The sequence below is a fragment of the Drosophila busckii genome, chromosome 2R (assembly GCF_011750605.1).
Source record: "Drosophila busckii strain San Diego stock center, stock number 13000-0081.31 chromosome 2R, ASM1175060v1, whole genome shotgun sequence".
Classification (NCBI taxonomy): Eukaryota; Metazoa; Arthropoda; class Insecta; order Diptera; family Drosophilidae; genus Drosophila; species Drosophila busckii.
Genome location: NC_046605.1, coordinates 13558471 through 13578216, shown reverse-complemented (window position 1 = coordinate 13578216; position 19746 = coordinate 13558471). Strand labels below are relative to the sequence as shown.

The 19746-nt window shown below is 38.1% G+C and overlaps 4 protein-coding genes across 7 annotated transcripts; 3 read left to right on the top strand and 1 right to left on the bottom strand.

Moving 5' to 3' along the window:
• Positions 1-578: 578 nt before the first annotated feature.
• Positions 579-7627, top strand: LOC108596663 (aspartyl/asparaginyl beta-hydroxylase). Its single transcript, XM_033293360.1, is given in 14 exon segments — positions 579-758; positions 2043-2228; positions 2289-2554; positions 2613-2717; positions 2770-2880; positions 3008-3413; positions 3611-3688; positions 4220-4330; positions 4491-4961; positions 5298-5395; positions 5864-6107; positions 6319-6424; positions 6475-7200; positions 7260-7627. Coding segments are annotated over 14 exon segments (3111 nt in total). The 5' UTR covers positions 579-706; the 3' UTR covers positions 7411-7627.
• Positions 7628-7731: 104 nt separating this feature from the next.
• Positions 7732-11076, top strand: LOC108596665 (venom carboxylesterase-6). Of its 3 annotated transcripts, none has more exons than XM_017982670.1 (5): positions 7732-8193; positions 9076-9296; positions 9352-10386; positions 10442-10740; positions 10802-11076. In XM_017982670.1, the coding sequence occupies exons 2-5, from the start codon at positions 9090-9092 to the stop codon at positions 10995-10997; spliced, it is 1737 nt and encodes a 578-aa protein (XP_017838159.1). In that variant the 5' UTR covers positions 7732-8193; positions 9076-9089; the 3' UTR covers positions 10998-11076. The 3 variants fall into 3 exon arrangements, with proteins under 3 accessions (XP_017838159.1, XP_017838158.1, XP_017838157.1); XM_017982669.1 differs by lacking the exon at positions 7732-8193 and adding an exon at positions 8474-8572; XM_017982668.1 differs by lacking the exon at positions 7732-8193 and adding an exon at positions 8821-8871.
• A 1071-nt stretch (positions 11077-12147) lies between these two features.
• Positions 12148-12918, top strand: LOC108596024. Its single transcript, XM_017981382.1, has 3 exons — positions 12148-12385; positions 12442-12609; positions 12662-12918. Exons 1-3 carry the CDS (start codon positions 12148-12150, stop codon positions 12916-12918), a joined length of 663 nt encoding a protein of 220 aa, XP_017836871.1.
• Positions 12919-13229: 311 nt separating this feature from the next.
• LOC108595073 (aquaporin AQPcic) lies at positions 13230-17865 on the bottom strand. 2 transcript variants are annotated; one of them, XM_017980221.2, is made up of 5 exons: positions 17687-17861; positions 14388-14630; positions 14185-14328; positions 13701-14123; positions 13230-13517 (listed from the first exon to the last, which is right to left on the bottom strand). In XM_017980221.2, the coding sequence occupies exons 2-5, from the start codon at positions 14577-14579 to the stop codon at positions 13482-13484; spliced, it is 795 nt and encodes a 264-aa protein (XP_017835710.1). In that variant the 5' UTR covers positions 14580-14630; positions 17687-17861; the 3' UTR covers positions 13230-13481. The 2 variants fall into 2 exon arrangements, with proteins under 2 accessions (XP_017835710.1, XP_017835709.1); XM_017980220.1 differs by lacking the exon at positions 13230-13517 and having other exon boundaries at positions 13644-14123; positions 17687-17865.
• Positions 17866-19746: the final 1881 nt, after the last annotated feature.

Below are 19746 nucleotides of genomic sequence, written 5' to 3'. Positions count from 1 at the left end.
AAAGCAAATTTGTTCGACTTTCAAGTGTTGACAGCGTCACGGCGTGTAGTTTAGGGTTGCTGATAATAAAAACTAGCGATATTTTTCAAATATCAATAGTGCATGCATATTCAAAGAACAATATTCGCAAGTGTCATCCACAATTGAATTGTAATTTGCCTTAAAAATTGCGCCTTGCTTTCTATGGATAAATTATAATTATTTTTATTTGTTTAACGTATTTTAAAAGCGCTATTGTCAAATTGGTAATATGGCGCTATATTTATTCACTAATGTGACTCGTTACATATTATTAGAAATTAAAATGTACTTGGAATCGAATGATTAAAATACGTAGTAACGGCTATAAACTTAAAAAAGCTGTTTAAATTTAATTTTTCAAGAGTAGCAGAAACTTAAAAAACATTTTTTATACATTTTTTCCTAACGTGAATATATTTATCACTTAAAATCCGCTTCTAGAGAGAGATACAGTTTTTTGAATTTGAATTTCTAAAATGACAAATTCCCCGCCAGCTGCCAAATAAATATTCTCCCGCTTTGGGCTCTTGAGAATCTCAACATATTGTTCAGTTACGTACGGTGATCGTGCCGAACGGACCTGCTTGCGGTCTGCTTCGATATCTTGAGAGTGACAAACATTTTGCAGTGCTATAAACATACTATTAAGAGAAAGTTGGAATTAAAAGTCAGTTAGTGGTAGAAGATGTCGGGCGATGTACAGCCGAGAAAGCGCAAGGATAAGCGCCGCAAACGTGGTGAGTGGTGAATCAAGTTGGAAAATACTTTTGAAGATGCGCCATTTGCTGGTGGAAGCTAACAATGTTTTGGGGTGGCTAAAACGCGTAGCTGTTGTCCATTTCTTTTATTAGAATAATAATGTAGTAGAGCGTCTTTAAAAATAACTTTGCCCTATTATATAAAATTATACATTTCGCTCTTTTCGATGTGTGTGAGTGAGTGTGTTTGTGCTTTTTGTCGCTATGCGTGTGCCGCATCGCTGAGCAAAACTATATATACCTATAGGTATTTTTCTCAAAATTTCTTTTATGATTTCTATATGTTTTCAGGGCAAGCGCTTTGACACGCGCTTTTAAAATTTATTGAAATATTCGCCTTTCTAGCGAGTGATAACTAAAATAAAACATGAGAAAAAATATCATATATATATATAGTACATATCTTTTGAGATTACACTAGTGTTTATTTAAAGCGTGAGCAGAGCAGCTGTAAGATAAAAGTGTAGTATTATCTGAATATAAACAAATGCCGGTAGATTTGCGTGCTCTCTCTCACGCTCTCAGTCTCTCTATTAGTTTTATTTGGACTCGCTTTTACAACAGCTAAGATCTTGAAATCTTGAAATTATTACATTGAAGTCCATTAAACTCATAATTGTTTTTCAAGACTAATTTATTAAATGTTGCTGCAATGTTGCATCGCAATAATTTTGAATTATTTTATTTGATTATGCACAAAAGTCAAGACACTTCCGTGAAAAGATATTACACCCACCCAGAGTTTGGACATGTACACACAAGCATTAACACATACATACATAAGAAGCATGTATTTATATAGTCTTTGCCAGCTATGCATACATTGTTACATATAGACTTTTTATTTTCTTTTGGCCATGTGCCCAAGTGCATGACTTGCCGCGTTCTTTGTTTGGCATCAAGAACAACAACAACAGCAACAACAAATACACACAGTATATATTTTCATACATTACACTTTCATCATTTCATAAGGTACATACATGATCAATTGGTAGTGTTATCATATTCTAATTTAATGCTACTAACTTTTTATCTAGATGATCGCAAATCTGAAGGCGATGTGAACGTGCTGCGCCAATCAAGCTTTGAAGGTAGCAACTATATACCCTGCCTCAGTTGCCTCTGCTCCTTTCTCTGCTTTTAATTTTTAATTGCCATTTAGTAGTTCTCTGTGTTTACTAATAAATCAACCTGCTCCAGCGCTTACTATCAATTAAGCATTTTAAACACTTGTTTATGTTTTTTAATTGGAATGCATAGAAGACGATGAATCTTCGCATGGCGTGCACATCACAAAGCTGGGCAAGGACGATGTACATCTCCATGTCCAACATCAGCATGGCACTGGCGGTCACTGGTGTGCAAAGATTATATTCTTCTCACTAATGGCTGTGCTCTTGGGTCTAGTCGGTATCATTATCATGGAAAATCGTGGCATAGAAGATTGTAAGCTATAAAACAAACAAAAAGCTGCAGTAATTCATAGAACAAATGTTATTCTTTTAGTTGATACACCTTTATCAGAGTCTCGATACTCAAAAGTCTTCAACGGTTGGGTGGAGGAGCATCGTCCTGAGGAGCATGACTCACATGAAGCTGCCTTAGATGATGACCATGAACATGATTCACACGAAGAGGTTGAACAAAATGAGCATGAGGATGAATATGAACATGAAGACGAGGAGGAAGAGGCAGATGAACCAGAACAAGAAGGAGAAGAAGAAGACGACGACAATACAGCCGCCGAAAATATGACAGCTGAAGAAGAAGAGGTTGTGACTATAACTAGCACTAACTTAAATATATAATTATAAAAACGTTCTCTTACAGGATGATGATGCAGACACAGATGCTGAAGCGTCCTTGGAGCCCACACAGTCTGTGGCTGAGGATGAGGATGACGATGCGGACAACAATGCAGCCGACGAGTATGAGGTAAATATTTTCTATACTTTTATGCAGTGCAAGTTAAACAAAATTATTTTAGGAGGAGGAGCAAGATGAGGATGCTGACGACGATATTGAAGAGTCATTGGAGCCTATAATTTCACAATCTACAGCTCAAAGTGCACCAGAAGCTGAAGATGATGCAGAAGAGGTACATATATCCTATTTTAGGGGTCTTCTAATTTTGTAATACTTATTTGCATATGCAAAGCAAAAATTGCTAATTCAATTATTTGTTTTTTTCCATATTTAATTTTATATTATTTTGTATATTTAAGGATGAGGAAGATGATGATGATGATATTATAGAAGAATCTACAGAGCCTGCAGCTCAAAGTACACCCGATGTAGACGATGAATATGAGGATAATAATCAGGATGACGAGGAGGAGTTTTTGGCACAGAAATCTGCAGAGCCAGCAGGCCAGAGTACACCCGATGCTGACGATGATAATGAGCAGGAGGTAAGCTTTAATTCAAGATTTATCAAGAAACAATTATTAATTGGAAATTTTTAGGATGACGATAACGACTTTGAGTCTCTCGATCAGCAGTTTGAAGATGACGAAGAGGAAGAAAGACAACGTCAAGCCGCAATGTTAAAATCGGAGCCAAAACAGCCTGAGCTGAAGGACGATAATGATAAGGAAGAAGCAGCGAGTACCACATCCTGGCTGGGTTCTCGTAAGTATTAGATTTAGAGTTAAGACCATTGAACGGTACAAATAAATTGGGGGATAAGTAGGTTTAGGTATGCGAATATATCTACAGTTAATGGAATATTGTACAAGAAAGTGCAAAAGATTTGAAGATTTGCTTTTGTTGCAACGTACACCTTTGATTTGTAATACTAAAACCAAGTTGTAAATTACATTTTACAGTTGCCGTTAAATTTGGCGTTGGCATAGCACTTGCCATTGTATCACGCCTTGTATTGTTAAGGAAAAATCCAAATACAAGTGAGTTATCAATGCTGCTCGCCAATTGTTCCATGTTCGTAATGCTCGTAACTCGATAAAAAAAAATAATACAATATATATAAAACAAAATTGAAATGCATCATCGCGACAAATTCTTCTTTATATGTCTATTATACTTGAGGAAAAGTTTAAATTTAAATTGCCTCAAAAGTATGCTACACATAAATAAAAGAAATTGCAGTGAAAGTGCAATTCAATATTATTTATCGCCGCTTAACCAATCAATGTATGAATGAAATTGACTTTTAACCAATTAATTGCATTAACAACAAATTTATGATTTATTTCACAAAATTTTGCACTTTCTTTTTCATTTTGTGTACTATTTGATAAATTAGCTTAAGCTTTAAATTATATTTATAATTTTTTTCGTTTTTTAATTGTAGTCAAAGCTTTGTTTAAGCTTATGCGCCCATGTATGTATGTAAATGTTGTTGTATGGCTTGCTTAATGCATATATATGTATATATATCGATATCTGTACTGTACTGATTTTTGCTAAACATATAGCCGATGAAGAGCCCGCACCAGAGATCATCATGCGACGTCGCTTGACCATTGCCAATGCGGAGGATAATATACCTGAGGATGATTTAGAGCAGCTGCCACCGCTTGATGATGGTTGAGATTAACTTTCATATATTAAACTTTCACTTCGGCCTGCCGAAGTTGGCTTGAAATAATTTCTAGTATTTTGTTGAGATCAGAAATTATTTTAAAAACAAAGCAGCTGCTTGGGTTTGCGACTTGTATTAATGCTAGCTTGTTCTTCCCAAAAAAGAGGAATATTCCGAGGAGGAGATCGAAATCGAAGAGGAAATCGAAGTGGAAGTCAGCGATATAGAAAGCGATGACAATGTGGCCTTCACTGCCAGCTATGTGCCAGAGACCTTTGAGCAACTAAATGCTATGTACAAGGCGACGACCGGTCAGGAGCAGCAGAAGCAGAAGCAGCAGCAGCAGCAGAAGCCAGCAGAGAAACCCAAAGAAGAAAAAGAGGAGTTACCCGCTGAATTGCCTGCTGGCACAGATATTTATGTTGAGTACGAAGATGGTGATATTGAGGATTATGAACATGATGTAGACATGGATGACAGCGAAGAAAGCGAAGTTAGCGATGCGGAGGAAGATGAAATCTCAGATGTGGATGATGCAGATTTAATGAACAGATTGGAGGTTAGGTACGGACGCTTGCCGCTTGATTGCAAGGAATACGAAAGCGATCCAGATTCCGATGATCCGTCCTGGACACGTAATTACTAAATGTACAATTTAAACGTTATCAGCCTCAACTGTAATTCGAACTATCAATCAACTACAACTCCATATCTGACATCCGACATAAACACACACACAATCGCTCTCTCTCTCTCACAATCGCGTATTATATTAATAATATTATTATCTTAATCATGGCATACGTAACACGTACTCTAAGCAAAATACGTTTATCTACATAGTAAGTCATAGTCTTTAGTTCATATGCTAAGCTTAACTTATTTCTAAGACTGGTCCATTAACCGTTCAGTGGTGTTTATAAGCTCGTTACACAACTGTACAGTCAAACTAACATGCATTTTTCCATTAGAAATCAACCCTAAGCAACCAAGTGGTGCACAGGACACTGATGCTGATGATCTGTTCGAGCAGGAGCTGCGCAGAGCTAATGCTGAGATGATCAATGAGGTGGGCAACATATGAAAACAAATGTTTGTAGCTTAATTACAAATCTACTTCTTTTTTATTTCATACGTAGCTCAACAATCATTAGAACAAAATTAAAACATTAAACAAAAGTCCCTACATAGCTTTAATTAATCTTTGCTTTTAAGCTTTTTTTTATTTGTTAATTTCTTAATATGCAGATGAATGCAATGCAATCTTTAAAAAATAATGTGCTTAAGGTCCAGACATTTATGCTAAGTCTCTAACATAAAACTGAATTAATTAAATTTAAACGCGTTCATCTCTTTATTAAAACACGCTTGCTACTTGATTACACACTTGCCACACCTGACTCACCCACCTGGTCTGGCAATAATTGTCGCTAATCAAATAGCAATTATTGTTTTAATTAGTTAACTAATGTGCGTCTTTTATTTGCATGCAAGTTTATTAATAAATCCTCTTGCCTTGCTTTACAACTAATGCTAGCATCCTGCACGAGTCCTGCGCGCATTTAAACAGCTCACACACAAGCATCCACACCAGCCAGCAGCTCATTTGCATCAGGCGCAAGCCTTGGAGCAACTTGCCACTAAAACAAACAATAAACAACTATTACTGGACGCCATAGAGTCCTATAAACGTTATTTGGCATTTGAGCCCACTTCGATTGGCAACGATGTGGAATATTGCGATGCTGCTGCTCGTTGCATTGAGCACTTGAGATCGTTGGGTAAGTTATGAAATATTTTTTAAAATATGTTAAAATAAAGAGCACTACAATTTGCTCTTGATGTTGATTAAGCAGACAGAAGAAACTAAAAAGAAAAATTAAAAACAATTAACAAATTTAAAGTTGAATAAGCAGCAGTTTATTTGTATAAATAATTTTGTGTTAATGGACAAATTAGATTCAATTATATTAAAATGAAATATATTTACAGGTCAACTGCAGTCGACTGTGGCCATACACAAACAGTTAATAGAATATTTTCCACATGAAGTTAAGCAACGCAATCAGTTGACGCTAACGCAGCTCATATTCAATAAGTAAGCGTACTTATAATTTATAAACAAACATACGATAATTTATTGTTTAGCTTGCTTGCAGTGCAGCAGTTGGCCGCTGAAACTCTCAAGATTTGGCCGCAGGATGCACTGGCTCAGTTGTACTACGGCTTGGCGCTGAAACAGCTGACAGCGGATTATGCCAAGGCGCTGCCGTTTTTGGAGTACGCCATAGCGAGTGAAGCAGCAGGCACGCAGCAAGCGTATTTCTATCTAATGCTAGGCGAAACGCTGCAGCGTCTAGGACAACAGCGCAAGGCTTTGGAGGTTTATCGGCGCGGCGTGGAGAAGAATTACTTTGCCAGCATTTATCAGCGATCGCTCTACAATGTGCCAGAGCTGCGAGCGCAGCCATTTTGGCAGCCTGAAGAGACGGGCTATGCGGAGCAACTGCAGCAGCTGCAGCGTCATTGGCGTGAAATACGCAACGAAGCGTTAGGCCTGCTTAGCAGAGCAGGATACTTTGAGGACGAAACGGAGCAGCTACGTGACACTGGCAAATGGCAGCAGTTTGAGCTTTTTGTGCGTGGACAGCAACTTGCAAGGAATTGCCAGCGTGCGCCTTTAACTTGCCGCCTGTTGCAGCAATTTGTGGCTGCCAGTCGTTGCACACGTGGTCAGGTGAAGTTCAGCGCCATGCAGGCGCACACGCATGTTTGGCCACACTGTGGACCCACCAATACGCGTCTGCGTGCCCATCTAACGCTGCAGGCGCCGCAGCCAGAGCTGACCAGACTGCGTGTAGCGCAGCAGGAGCGGTAACTAGCTCACTGATTTTTCCTTTTATATTTTATTTATATACAATTTGTCAACTTAGCACCTGGCATGAGGGCGATTTGCTGATATTCGACGACAGCTTCGAGCATGAGGTCTGGCATAATGGCACACAGCTGCGTCTGGTGCTCATTGTAGACTTTTGGCATCCCGATTTGAGTCCACAGCAGCGTCAACGCTTGCATCCCATTTAAGTCGATGTAATTTGTAATTCGTTCTTTTGTTTCAACACATTGCAGCCATTTATCTATAAGTTTTAGTACTTTACAACTCATACTGTTTAAGTATTGCCATTAAGCTGGAACGCGTGTTTAGCTCTAAGCATTAATTATGTTGACAGTCTGAAATTGGTTGGCAGCGTACTTATCAGACAAGTTTTATAAATACAGTAAACTTTTACGTTTCAAATAACAAGGTGAATATTTTTAATCATTGCAATTTTATTGCTAGGAAGTTCAAATCAAATCATTTTACTATAATTAGCTCAATTGCCTTGGTTTAAAATATGTACGTTAGTCTATGCGACTTGAATTGAACTCAAATGTAATTTCTTTATTTAAATTATTTAATGCGCGTTGGCGCGCTCTTTGTCATATGATAAAGCAGTTTGCATTTCTTTTTCTTTTGAGGCGTCTGCACAATTGGAGTTGAGCTTCTCTTTTTTATCGTCAGCTGCAGCTCCGACCCATTTTGCATACGAACTCATTCAGTGTCCGGTCGGTCAGTGAAGGTCACTTGAATTTGCATTTTGTAAAGCTGAGCAGACATGCGCATGCAATTTACAATGCAGTGCAACAGAATAATAATATTGAAAATACCAAAAATAAATAAATATCAACAATCAACTATGCACAATTAAATTTTTGTTTATAATCACCCTTGTAGTATTGATTAGTAATTCTTATTGATTAGTAACGGCTTAGGCTTAAATGTCAAATAAAAATGTTGATCAACAATATAAACATTTAGTAAGTCAGGTAAAGTTCTAACTTGCAATTTAATTTTATTATTCAGCGCTGCTTCTATTTAAGTGACCAGCACTGTGCTTACATATGTAATGCTCCACTTAACAGCAATAAAGAGCAGAGCAATCTTCAATTTGAAAGTTTCACGGCTGCAGAGGGCGCTGCAAACTTATTAAAGCAAGAGTAACCCCCTACCCTTGAAGCGTGCGCTCGCTTATCGGAGCGACCTAAATTATGCACTGAGCGCACTTACAGCTGGGGAAATTGTGTTGGAGAGAGTGCGAAGGGCAGACCGAGGCTGACTATAAAAGAGCAGGACAAAAATGAGAGTGCAAGCCAGTTGCAGTTGCAACGGCTGAGTGTTGAGTGTTGCTGATCAATCATACGCACCGTAAGCCCCAATTTGCATGCTGAAAGTGAAACACAAATTCGAGATTCGCCTAAAGCGGCACCGCTCAAGCTCAACTCGAGCTATAAATACAACAACAGCAACTACTACTATTTTTTTCTTGATATTTGTTTGTCTTCGTATAAAACTCAATGCTTTGGTTACAAACTCGTCAGATAAAATTTGTACGCTGTCGTGTCATATTGTTAGACAGTTTGTCGGCGCGATCTATATACAAAAGCGAACAACAACAACAACAAGAAGCACAACAAAGCCAAAAGAAACTCTTAAATAATTGTGAAGTGAGTTGGGCGTTAAGACAATTACCAAAAGAGGCTGTGATTGATAAATAGACGAATGCGCTATAAATAGTGTTGGGAATATTTTTAAACCAATTTTTTTATAATTCGTTGGTTGACATCATCGCTTGAATTCAACTTATTAACATTGAAGTTATGCATAAATAATCGGCGTGTGTATTTAATAACGCGATCTTAACATTTCAGTGTCGCAACTGAAGATGCCTCCAATCGCGTTGACTTTGCTGCTGCTGCTGCTCCTACAGCTCGGTCTGAGTTCAAGTGCGCCGCCCCAGGAGTTGCTGCTGTGCTCAGCAGACTTGGGCTGTCTGCAGGGCAGCTACATGGCAGGACATCAGATCGAACGCTTTGCTGCCTTTATGGGCATACCCTATGCCGAGCCACCTGTGGGCAATCTGCGTTTCATGGTAAGTCGCTGGCTCGCGATTCCTGCTACTGCAACTTAAGCTTAAACTTTCATAGAACCCAGTGCCTGCGTCCAAGCTCAGTGGCATACATAATGCCAGCTATGCGCGCATGGATTGCATACAAAAGAACTTTTTAATGCCTATACCTTCGGTCTATGGCGTGGAGGACTGTCTTTATCTCAATGTGTATCGTCCTGCTGAGCTGAACGACGCTAAGCTGCCTGTTATGGTTTATATACATGGTGGTGGCTTCTTTAGCGGCTCTGCGCATCCGCTTGTGACAGGACCAGAGTTTCTAATGGAAGAGCAAATAGTTTTGGTTACGCTGTCCTATAGACTAGGCGCCTTGGGTTTCCTTTCCACACACGATGCAGCCATAAGCGGCAACTTTGGGTTGAAGGATCAGCGCTTGGCGCTGCGTTGGGTACAACAGCACATTGAACTCTTTGGCGGCGATGCACAGCGCGTCACTATCTTTGGTCAAAGCGCAGGTGGCGTTGCTACTCATCTGCATATGCTGACGACCCAAACGGAGCAGCTTTTTCAGCATGTCATCAGCATGAGCGGCACGGCCAATGTGCCCTTTGCCATCAATCCTCTACCCCTGCTGCAGACGCGTAAAGTGGCAGAGCTGTGCCACGTGAAGAATGCGCAGAGCTTGAGCACCAAACAATTGGCGCAAGCGCTGCGTGAAGTGGATGTGGAGACGCTGATGAATGCGGGCGATGGGCTCAAGTTCTGGCATGTGCATCATATGACCAACTATCGCCCAGTGGTGGAGCGTGGCGGTCAGGATGCATTTCTGCGACAGCATCCCAAGCAATTAATAGCCCAGGCGGACTATAAAAAGTTGCCGCTTCTGCTGGGCACTGTGCCCCAGGAGGGCGCCGTGGCTGTGGTCAACATAATGGAGAATGAACTTTTGCGCGCCGACTTCAATGCAAACTTTGATGAGCTGCTGGAAATGTTATTGGAGTTTCCAGCGTATGTAACTGCAGCAGCGCGCAAGCAGCGTCTCGAATTGATCATTGAGAAATATTTTAATAAGCAGCATGAACTAAATGGCAGCACAAGCAAAGCATTTATGAATGTAAGTACAGCAAAGCTTGGCTAAGCTAACAAATTGGCTTAAAGCTGCTCTTCAGCTCATTACAGATCGCGGCTTCAAGCAGCCGCTCTACAAATTCCTTTGGGACTATGTCAAGAGCGTAGATACGCAGCAGCATCCGCTCTATATGTACAGCTTTAATTTTAAAGGCTCACGCAGCTATGCGGAGCTCTACACTGCACAAAATGTCACTGGCAAATACAATGTCGTACACTGTGACGATTTGTTGTACTTGTTCAACAGTCCGCTTTACTTTCCGCAACGCGTCTACGACAAAGTGGAGCTGCAAGTTATTAAAGCCCTGGTGCAGTACTTTGTGCATTTTGCCAAATTTGGGTAAGTCTTGGCTAGTGCCTCGTATAGCAATCGCTTTGACTATGATTTAATCTATCAATAGCGCGCCGCTTGGACATGATTCATTGTCAGCCTGCACAGCTGCCGTGCTAAAGTCACGAACCAAAGGTATTTGCGATTACCACATGTTTAGAAATGCGCCTGGCTCCGAGCAGGGCTTCCAGTTGACGGTGGAGCAAGCTTATCGTGTTAAGAGCGCACGCTTTATAGGCAGCATGGTGAGCGAAAGCAGAGCTTAGCTAACTCTGCGGTAACCGACTACATTACTAGTATTATAGTTTAATATAAACATTGTTATAAGTTATTTGAATAAATGTAGTGCTGATAAAATAAATGTGCATTCCATTGATGTGTAAGTGTGTCAAATTGTAACAAGTTTTTGTTGTTGTTTTAATTTTTTTTTTTTTTTTCAGCTACAAACATTGACACGTGTCAATTGTTGCACCGCAAACAAATGCCAGGAAATCCTAACGCTTACACTGTTGCATTGAATTTATACATTTATTTATACACATTAAATTTTTATTTATTTTAGCTTGCTTTTCGATCAGCATACAATTAATTTCTTGTGCTTGATTAACATGAATTAGCATTTGGCATAGATTTCAATGATTTTAACGTTTCCAACTGTTGTTGTTGTAGTTGTAGTTATAGTTTTAGTTGTAGTTGCTTTGACGTGTGCGAGTGAAAATCAAAATAAAGGGGGCTGGACGGGAGGCGGGCTCCCAGCGCAAGCCGCTAAATGTTGGCGTAGTAGCCCGTTTAGCGCAAAATAAATAAAACTGGAATCGCGTATACGTCATGTGAACCAAACTCATTGATACAAATACTATGGCACTAAAAATATTGCGAATTGAATGAGTTTCGTTTATATAAAACCCAAACCAACGGGTATTTAAAGCATTGTTTATGTTATATTTATGATAAATATAAATAGCTTAATAGCTGGTGACTCATTGACTCAGCTTGTTTAATATACATTCGTCTCCATTAATGGCTGAGAAGAAATTTTAGTTACGCTGCGACTGACCAAGAGCATTGAAACTTCGTTAGCTGAAAGTTCGCATTGTTTATTTCTAGTTAAATCCACAATTTATTAACTTTTTGATTTATTTATCACTTCGTCTGTGTGATTTATTATATAGATTAGCATAAAATGAATATTTATTTAAGGGCGCCAGCCGTTGAATGTGTCGCACTTTAAGCTACTACTACTACTACTAGCCAGGCTTGCGTATTTGGTGCAAAGTTCAGTGCACTACAAAGTTGACATATCCATTGGCGCTAGCTCAATTGTGTGGACACATGCAATATACTGGCAATTAAATCAATATTAGCTGTACATTATCCTGCAGGACAGTTGCATTTCAACGCCCAGGGAGTTCAGTCATGGATTTAGCGCATAAAATAGTGTTTTGGATTTTACCTCTGTTTTTGTTATGCTTTATTCTAACGCTGTGCGAGGCTTACCTCAACACTGTGCGAATTGAGGAAATACCTTTTGGAAAAACTCCACCACGCATAGCAAGCTTGAAGCTCAAACACAAGGACAGTCGTCGCAGCGGCATTCACTTGATCACCAGTCTAGAGCATCAACGCACTTTTCTGCATTTATTTCATGTGCCCTGTAAGCATTTCAATTATTTAAGATTTCATTCACTAGCTTACATGCTCACATTGCAGACATAATTTGTTTCTATGCCGCTAAGGGCAAGTGGCCATATGTGCCGGGCTTTATGAAAAATCGTGTGGATACGGCTGCCAGAAGTTTCTTTCATCAAAATGACAGTTTTATAAAGCAATTCTGCACCAAGTGGATACAAGTCAAGGAATGCTTTCGACCGCTTTTCGGTAAGTTACTGCAGCGATTTTTATTAGCCTTGACAGCTATTTTGTTTTCTAGACAAATCGAATACCACCATTACATCAGATGTTGAGACATTAGACTTACAGAAACGCTGCAACTGCGATAAGTTAACGTCTACGGAATCACCGGTGCCCGTGGTTTACTTTGATAAGAATTACATTGGCAATGTGAGCTCGGAAACCATTTTGACTACAATTGAGTTCTTGGAAAGTTTTCTGCCACCGCCAACCAAAAAAATTAAGAAAAATAAAATACGCGTGCGTGGACGGGTAGATGAAATGGATATTGATTAACAGCAAATTTAACTATATAAAATTTAACTTTATAATAAATGTCCAAGCACATTACATATTTCTCTCAGCACTTTAGCAATCAAGTGCATTTTTCAATTTAAATTTAAACTCTTGCCGCCACAAAGCAACGATACTGCACTAAGCATCGATGCCACGCAATTGTGGAGGCCGGGCGACGAATATTCATATTCAAAGTATCGCCGTAGCATAAGACGTTATTTTACTCTATTCAAATAAAACAATTATATCAATTACTCTGAACTTGTTCATTGCTTTTAATACAGACAATTAATTTTATTACAAACGTGTTAAGCACAGCTTACATTAATAGGTATTAGTTTAAGAAATGAATTTGTATAAATAAATACATGAATACATAAATACTTGTACATTATAAAATTAACACGTAAACGCAGCAATATTATTGATGAAAGACGATACTGAATCAAAAACATGGAAGTATTTTTTAATAGCTTTCTCTGCTTGGTGTTTTGAGCATTTGAATATGACGCCCACGATTCGAGTGGCCTTACAGGCAGTAAATAGAATGAAAGCTTCGATACTTAGGGATAGTCACGGGCTCCTTCCAGTTTGCGCATCTGTAAAATAGAAAATGGGTAAAAATGTTAGTGTGAAAATGCATAGAGTTCAGTCATTAATATGGTATTTACAATGATTATGAATGATTGGTGCATATGTGTATTTGGGTGTGTATGTGTGGATGTGTGAGTGTCTGTGTTTCAATAGAAACTCTTATCGTGCCAAGCCGCAAATGCTCTCACCTCACGTTCATCAGCATGCGTGCGATACTTCTCGGCTGCCTCGGTGTTCTTGGGTGGTGCCTTCGCCTCCAGCACTTGTGTATACAGCAGCGCAGCCGCCACACCGCCGAGAATGGGACCCAGCCAGTAGACCCAGTGAGCATTCCAATTGTCAGTGGCAAAAGCAGTGCCCAGAGTGCGTGCAGGATTCATGCTGGCGCCTGTATAGCGAATGGTGCCCAAGTGTCCCAGCGTAACCGACATGCCAATGGCCAGCGGAGCTGTGTAGCGCGAATCTGGTTTATTGGAATCGCAAGCACCGAATACGGTAAGCACTAGCACAAGACCCAAGAAGAACTCAATGCCCAAGCCCTGGAGCTCAGTGACATGTGTTTCCAGCGCAGTGTGACCCAAGCTACCGCGATAATGCTCATCCAGCAGAATCTAAAGGGCGGGCAAAATCTTGTTAAAAATGCAGTTGGGCAGAGCAGCTGGTGGCACTCACCTTGACAGCTCCTGTGCCTGCTATGGCACCCAGACACTGAAAGACAATATACAAGAGAGCGCGTAGCACGCTAATCCGTCCTGCTACCAACATGGCAATGGTAACAGCGGGATTCACATGGCCGCCGCTCAAATGTCCCACAATCTGTAAATATTGACAATATGTGAATAATGTGAATATACAAATTATATATTATTACTTACCGTAATGGCTACAAAGATAGCCAAGCCAAAGGCCAAGGCTTTGAAGGTGCCATTCTCAATTTGTGTGCAGGCGCCGCAAGCGAAAAAGTTCAATATTAAATTGCCCATAAATTCGCCAATGAGTGACTGCCAAAGGCGCTGCTCCTTGGACTTGAGCTCATTGAGGCCCAGCGAGTACTCGAACTTGCCCATCTTCACTAGTCAACAATACGCTAGACAATGACAACAGTTTACAGACGTGCACTGCAACAAACCCAAGAAATAACAACTATTAATTATGCACTCTATTTGGAAGAGTACAATTGTCAAACACGAGCCATGCAAGTAAATGCTGACCGCATTAAGTCAAAGCTCTAAATATGGTTGCTGGGCAGGGAGACGGGTCGCGGGGTATCTGAGACTGCAATATTTTAGCACTTGACTGCATTGCTTAGGCTGACAGACGCTCACTTCCGTTAAATGGCACCTAATTGACGTCGCCCACATACGTGTCTATTAACAAACTAATTAAAAAGAAAGCAATGGCTTTCAAAAAGATTTGCTGTCTATCAAAACGCTTTGTAGAATTTTAATTTTAATTCGCTAGGCGTAAGAACTAAACAAACAAACAACCTTGCGCAATAATTTTTGCAATATTAATGCCATGTCGCGTGCGCTTAAAAGTTATAAATAAATTAAAAACACATAAAACTAGTGTACATATTTAAGTTGTGCCCATGCGATCATCAGTCACAAGTTTGAGTTTCGTTTAGAGTCTAGACACAACATGGACATGTTCATATGTGTGTGGCAGTGGCAAGTCTGATTAGCTCACAGATGCTGCCGCTGGTCATATTTGGTGCAAGTGTCTGCCACACAATGCGGTCAAGAGCAGTTGGCTAGCCAAAAATGGGTTACAAGCAGTTGGCCATGCCCCCGCAGTATTTTTTTGGTATACAGATCAGGCTATGCTTTATTTTTAACTGCTTGAATTTACTTAAGAGTGATAAATAATTCTTAAAATTTAATCAAACTATGTGCGTAACTTTTATAAGGAAAAACATGACTAAATTTCAATTTATTACACATTCAAATTAGTTGTAATTTATGCTTTTAAATAGTGTATGTAGTTATATTTATGCTCAGTCATACTATAAATCATTTTGATTGTGGGCTTTTATATGAAATCGAATGCCGCATATGCGACTTTAATTGGAATTGTTAGTTTTGATAGATAAACGAGCGAGCATGACTTATTGCTAGAGGTCTGTTCATAAATTTCAACTTAAATTGACAAAATATATCGTAAATTAATTGACTGTGTAAAGACTTTATAAACTATGGAAACCCACTTAGGTGTCAACATAACCTTTGAGCTCATTGAAAACGAGTTTCCGCGCTTAATCACACATTTATATTTGTCATCATGTAATAATTATTCCCAGGTCGATTCATATTATGTGTAAATTATCTAATTAGCTTAAAAGAATTTTTCATTATTAATTTCCACAATGACTAAACGACATAGCGGCTGTTAAAATATTTATATTAACTACAGCAGCCTGGACTTGTGTAATTAATGAGCGTTAGTTGATCATCAGTTAATCATTGGGAATTGGCAAACATGTGAACTACGTGTAGAAACTGTTTTATATATTTGCCATAATAAAAACAATTCGTGCGTGCTGTTTTGCATAAACTACGGCCCACGTCAACTGGCAAAAGTTTGCTGAACAAATTAACGCAAACGCTGGAAAACAAAAACTTATAGATTAACTGAATTCTTGCACACAATGTAACAAAAGAAATCGCTGTAAAATAATATCAATGAAAACACTTACTATAGTGTGTTGCATTCTGACACCTTCCACACAAAACAAAATTCGCACAAAAAATACAAAAATGTTGTTTCGCAAATATTTGCAAATGAATTCCAAAACGCACAAATGCCAAGTTCATGAACTGGGCATGTTTTTAAAATAAATTTCACTGCATGATTAAAAACATTTGTTAGTAATTAATTTACTTAACGAGCGCAAGTAAATAAAATAAATTTTAAAAGCCATGTAAATATGCAAAGGCGGTGCGAAAATTCGCTTTTGATGTTGAAAACAAACAGCTTAATGGATACAAATAAAAAGTGCTTGAAAATAAAAACAAATGAAATAATCGTCGAGTGTGTAGGTGTCATTTGAGTTTGCAGAGCTCTGATGTAATGTCCACTGAATTGGCTTAAATTAGACTCAAGACAATTTGCAGTTTATTCATGAAGTCATTTTTCTTATTGGAGCACAAGTGATGCCATAAGTGTGGCTGGGAAGTGATTACAGCGTTTTTGAATATAAAGATGGATTAGCAGTCCATTAAGTTTTTTCGACTACTGAAGTGAAGCCTATTCAAGGACAGCATGTGCTCATTTTTGACAGCGTTCGATTGCTCTGAAGTTCTTTTCCTTAAGCTCTAGGCATATGTTGTGAGCTATAAATCAAACTGTGGACGCAGCCAGCTCATGAAGTCATTTCTGGCTGCTGCTGATGACTTGTCTTGATAAACATACCGGTCTCAATTCGCGATGTCACTTAAATAGCCATAAAAGTCACTTAGAATTAGAATTTGTATGCAACAGCAAACAAAATAAACTGGAGCACGCAATTCTAATAGAAGATATAGATTTAAAGAGTCAACATGCATGCACGTGTTGTAACCATAAAAAAAATCAGTTAAAATACTTTACATGCGCATGATGTAAGCCCAGTTGAATACAAAGTTGGCTTAAACCGCCAACTAATGGGATCGTTAAAATATGCCTGTAAACAAAGTTATTGTTGTTGTTGTAAATATAAAGAATTTCCGCCAAAATGTAATTTTCTCTTGTAATTAGCCACACAATAGATCTTAACTATGTATAAAAATATTTAAATATAAAACTCAAAGGCAGCGCGCTTTAATGTAATTTCTCAGAATTTTACACTTGAGCGCGCATGCAAAGAAAAATTAAAACTAATTCTATTTCTATCAGTTTTTGTCGTTGCTACTATATTTTGGCATCAGCCACTTTTCCTTTGAATTTTGATTTATTTCTGTTACAAAACTTAATTTACAAGCTGTTTACTTTGCGCAGAGACACGTGTATAACGAAAAGTAGTTCAAAAGCAACAAATAATAGTTACAACGGTTAGCGAAAAGGTCAAAGAGGATGCTGCTTAGTAGAATAAGTTTTAAAATGAAAACGCAACAGCGCAGGCCTGCTAATTAGCAATTTGTTAATTACTTTAAGCTGCAACCTATTAAGCATATTTATTTATTAAGTATATATTTACCTTGTTTACTAAACTACTTTATTGTGCTGCTTAACACCTTTTGAACATGTAATAAATGCCAATTATTTTTTTTATATACAAAAAACACAAATCACTTTACTGTAGTGTATACAAATGTTTTAAAATTGTATTGCAAGGAAACTTCGCCTCTTAAGCGTTCCGCGCACTTTGAATCGACAACAAACACTGCGCGCCACGAAAAACCGAAAGCGTGAGGACGGTGAATAAAAAAGCAAAGCAGCGTTAAGCGCTATGCGCTAGCACAGTGGTACGCAAACAGGCGACACTGAAAAGTACGCATAGCACGGAGTTTAAATAAAAATAAAGCGAATATACAAATACAGCAACTAATCTAAACTTATGACTCTAACTTGCTTATATAGAACAAATGAGTCTCATTGTAACATTGTAATTAATTTTGTAATTTAAATATAAACAAGCAGTTTTGTTTTTTAAATTTTAAATAAAATAAAATAATTTTAAATAAGTAAATTTGTAATTCCGAATTTTGTAATATTTTGTAATAAATTTGATTTATAAATTTTTATAGAAGAGTACAATTTAAACTGAAGCGTTGCTTCCATAGTAATTTTGGAATAAAATATTTTCTAATATAGGTTGGCACAATAAAATGTTGTAGATGTTGCTTATATAGAATATTTACTGCCTTCATATTCATATTGAAGGAATTAAAAGTGTGCAGTACTTAAGTTTCAGTTGCATGAGCGCTACAATAAAGTTTATGTCGATATTCGGTTCATTTGCATATGATAAGATATATATATATATAAAAAATTTGCATTTGCAGATAACATTTCTTAACCTTAATACACAAAACAAACATTATAGTGTTGCGGCGTAAACAAGTTGTAAACTAATTGTGTGAAGTAGCTGCGCTAATTGCATGCTTGTGTAATTTAATCAATTGAACCACTGTGCGCAGCGACGGCTCACCGCCTAATTAGCGAAGCGCTCAGAACAATCGGTAAAAATGTTCGTGTAGGCGAAGGAGAACTGGCGAGCGAGAGCGAGAGAGCAATAAAGTTATAAACCAAGCAATTGTTGAAGTTACACAGCTTCTTGTTTTTGTTGTTACAGTTATAATTATAAAATGCTGTAATGCTTATCAGATAATGTATTGAAGCACGCGCTCAAAGGGCAAAGCGAAGGGAAAACAATTCAATATAAAACGCCGATTGTGACGTCAGCATGACCCATGTCTTGGCATTCTTAGGCAAACAAAATATTGCAATCAAGCATTTATTGTCTTGTTTTTTGTGCTTTTTATGATCTGTTTAAATATTTAAACATTTATTGGAGCAAATATTAAATTGGCAACAACGCCCCAAGGTTTGCGTGTGAGGCTTATAAAAAAATTTCCACTTGGCGCGATTTTAATGTCGTGCAATTTTCATGTTGTCTTATCAGACAAAACAAACGAAAGTTAAATAAATCACAGCAAGTGAATCGCTTTGATTTTTTAATTAATTTACTACATAAAGAACGTTTCCACTGTGCCGAGCATCATATATGCATAAAAATTGTCACCTGCCATTGACTTTATGAGTGCAATTATTATAAAAAATGAATGATATGTGGGTGGGCTAATGAGCGATCCGATTTCACTTTGTCATTTAATTGTTGCTGCGCGACCTTGGCTTTGATATACTGTGGATTTTATAGCTTGGGAACAGCTCGTAGAGCTAGAAATAAACATTAACATTATTTTCTTTAAAAGTTTAAATAATTTTGATTCTCAAGAGTAATTAAATTTCGTCTTAACTTGCAAAGCTTGGTTTGGTTATATAAAAAAAAGGTGCAGCATACTTTTAGAGCACATTTAAATTTGCGCTGGTTCATGTCTCGGCTTAATTGCTTTGCAAGAAATGAATAAAAGAAATCTAGTACTTCCAAAGAAATGAAATTCTTTAATGACTTTTTGCTGCGGGAAATAAAGCAAACTAATGCGCACATCAATAACGAAGCCTGCCATACTTCAAGTTCAAGCCTGAGACTGCAAACTACTTATCATTATGGAAATTCATGAGCCATACTTGACA

Coding starts and splice junctions, on each gene's coding strand:
- LOC108596665 (XM_017982668.1), top strand. Junction 9,297..9,351: donor TGGGCAATCTGCGTTTCATG/GTAAGTCGCTGG, acceptor AAACTTTCATAG/AACCCAGTGCCTGCGTCCAA. Junction 10,741..10,801: donor GTGCATTTTGCCAAATTTGG/GTAAGTCTTGGC, acceptor ATCTATCAATAG/CGCGCCGCTTGGACATGATT.
- LOC108595073 (XM_017980220.1), bottom strand. CDS start 14,579: ATGGGCAAGTTCGAGTACTCGCTGGGCCTCAATGAGCTCAAGTCCAAG. Junction 14,329..14,387: donor CTATCTTTGTAGCCATTACG/GTAAGTAATAAT, acceptor CAATATTTACAG/ATTGTGGGACATTTGAGCGG. Junction 14,124..14,184: donor CAGGCACAGGAGCTGTCAAG/GTGAGTGCCACC, acceptor CCCGCCCTTTAG/ATTCTGCTGGATGAGCATTA.
- LOC108596024 (XM_017981382.1), top strand. CDS start 12,148: ATGGATTTAGCGCATAAAATAGTGTTTTGGATTTTACCTCTGTTTTTG. Junction 12,386..12,441: donor GCATTTATTTCATGTGCCCT/GTAAGCATTTCA, acceptor CTCACATTGCAG/ACATAATTTGTTTCTATGCC. Junction 12,610..12,661: donor ATGCTTTCGACCGCTTTTCG/GTAAGTTACTGC, acceptor TTTGTTTTCTAG/ACAAATCGAATACCACCATT.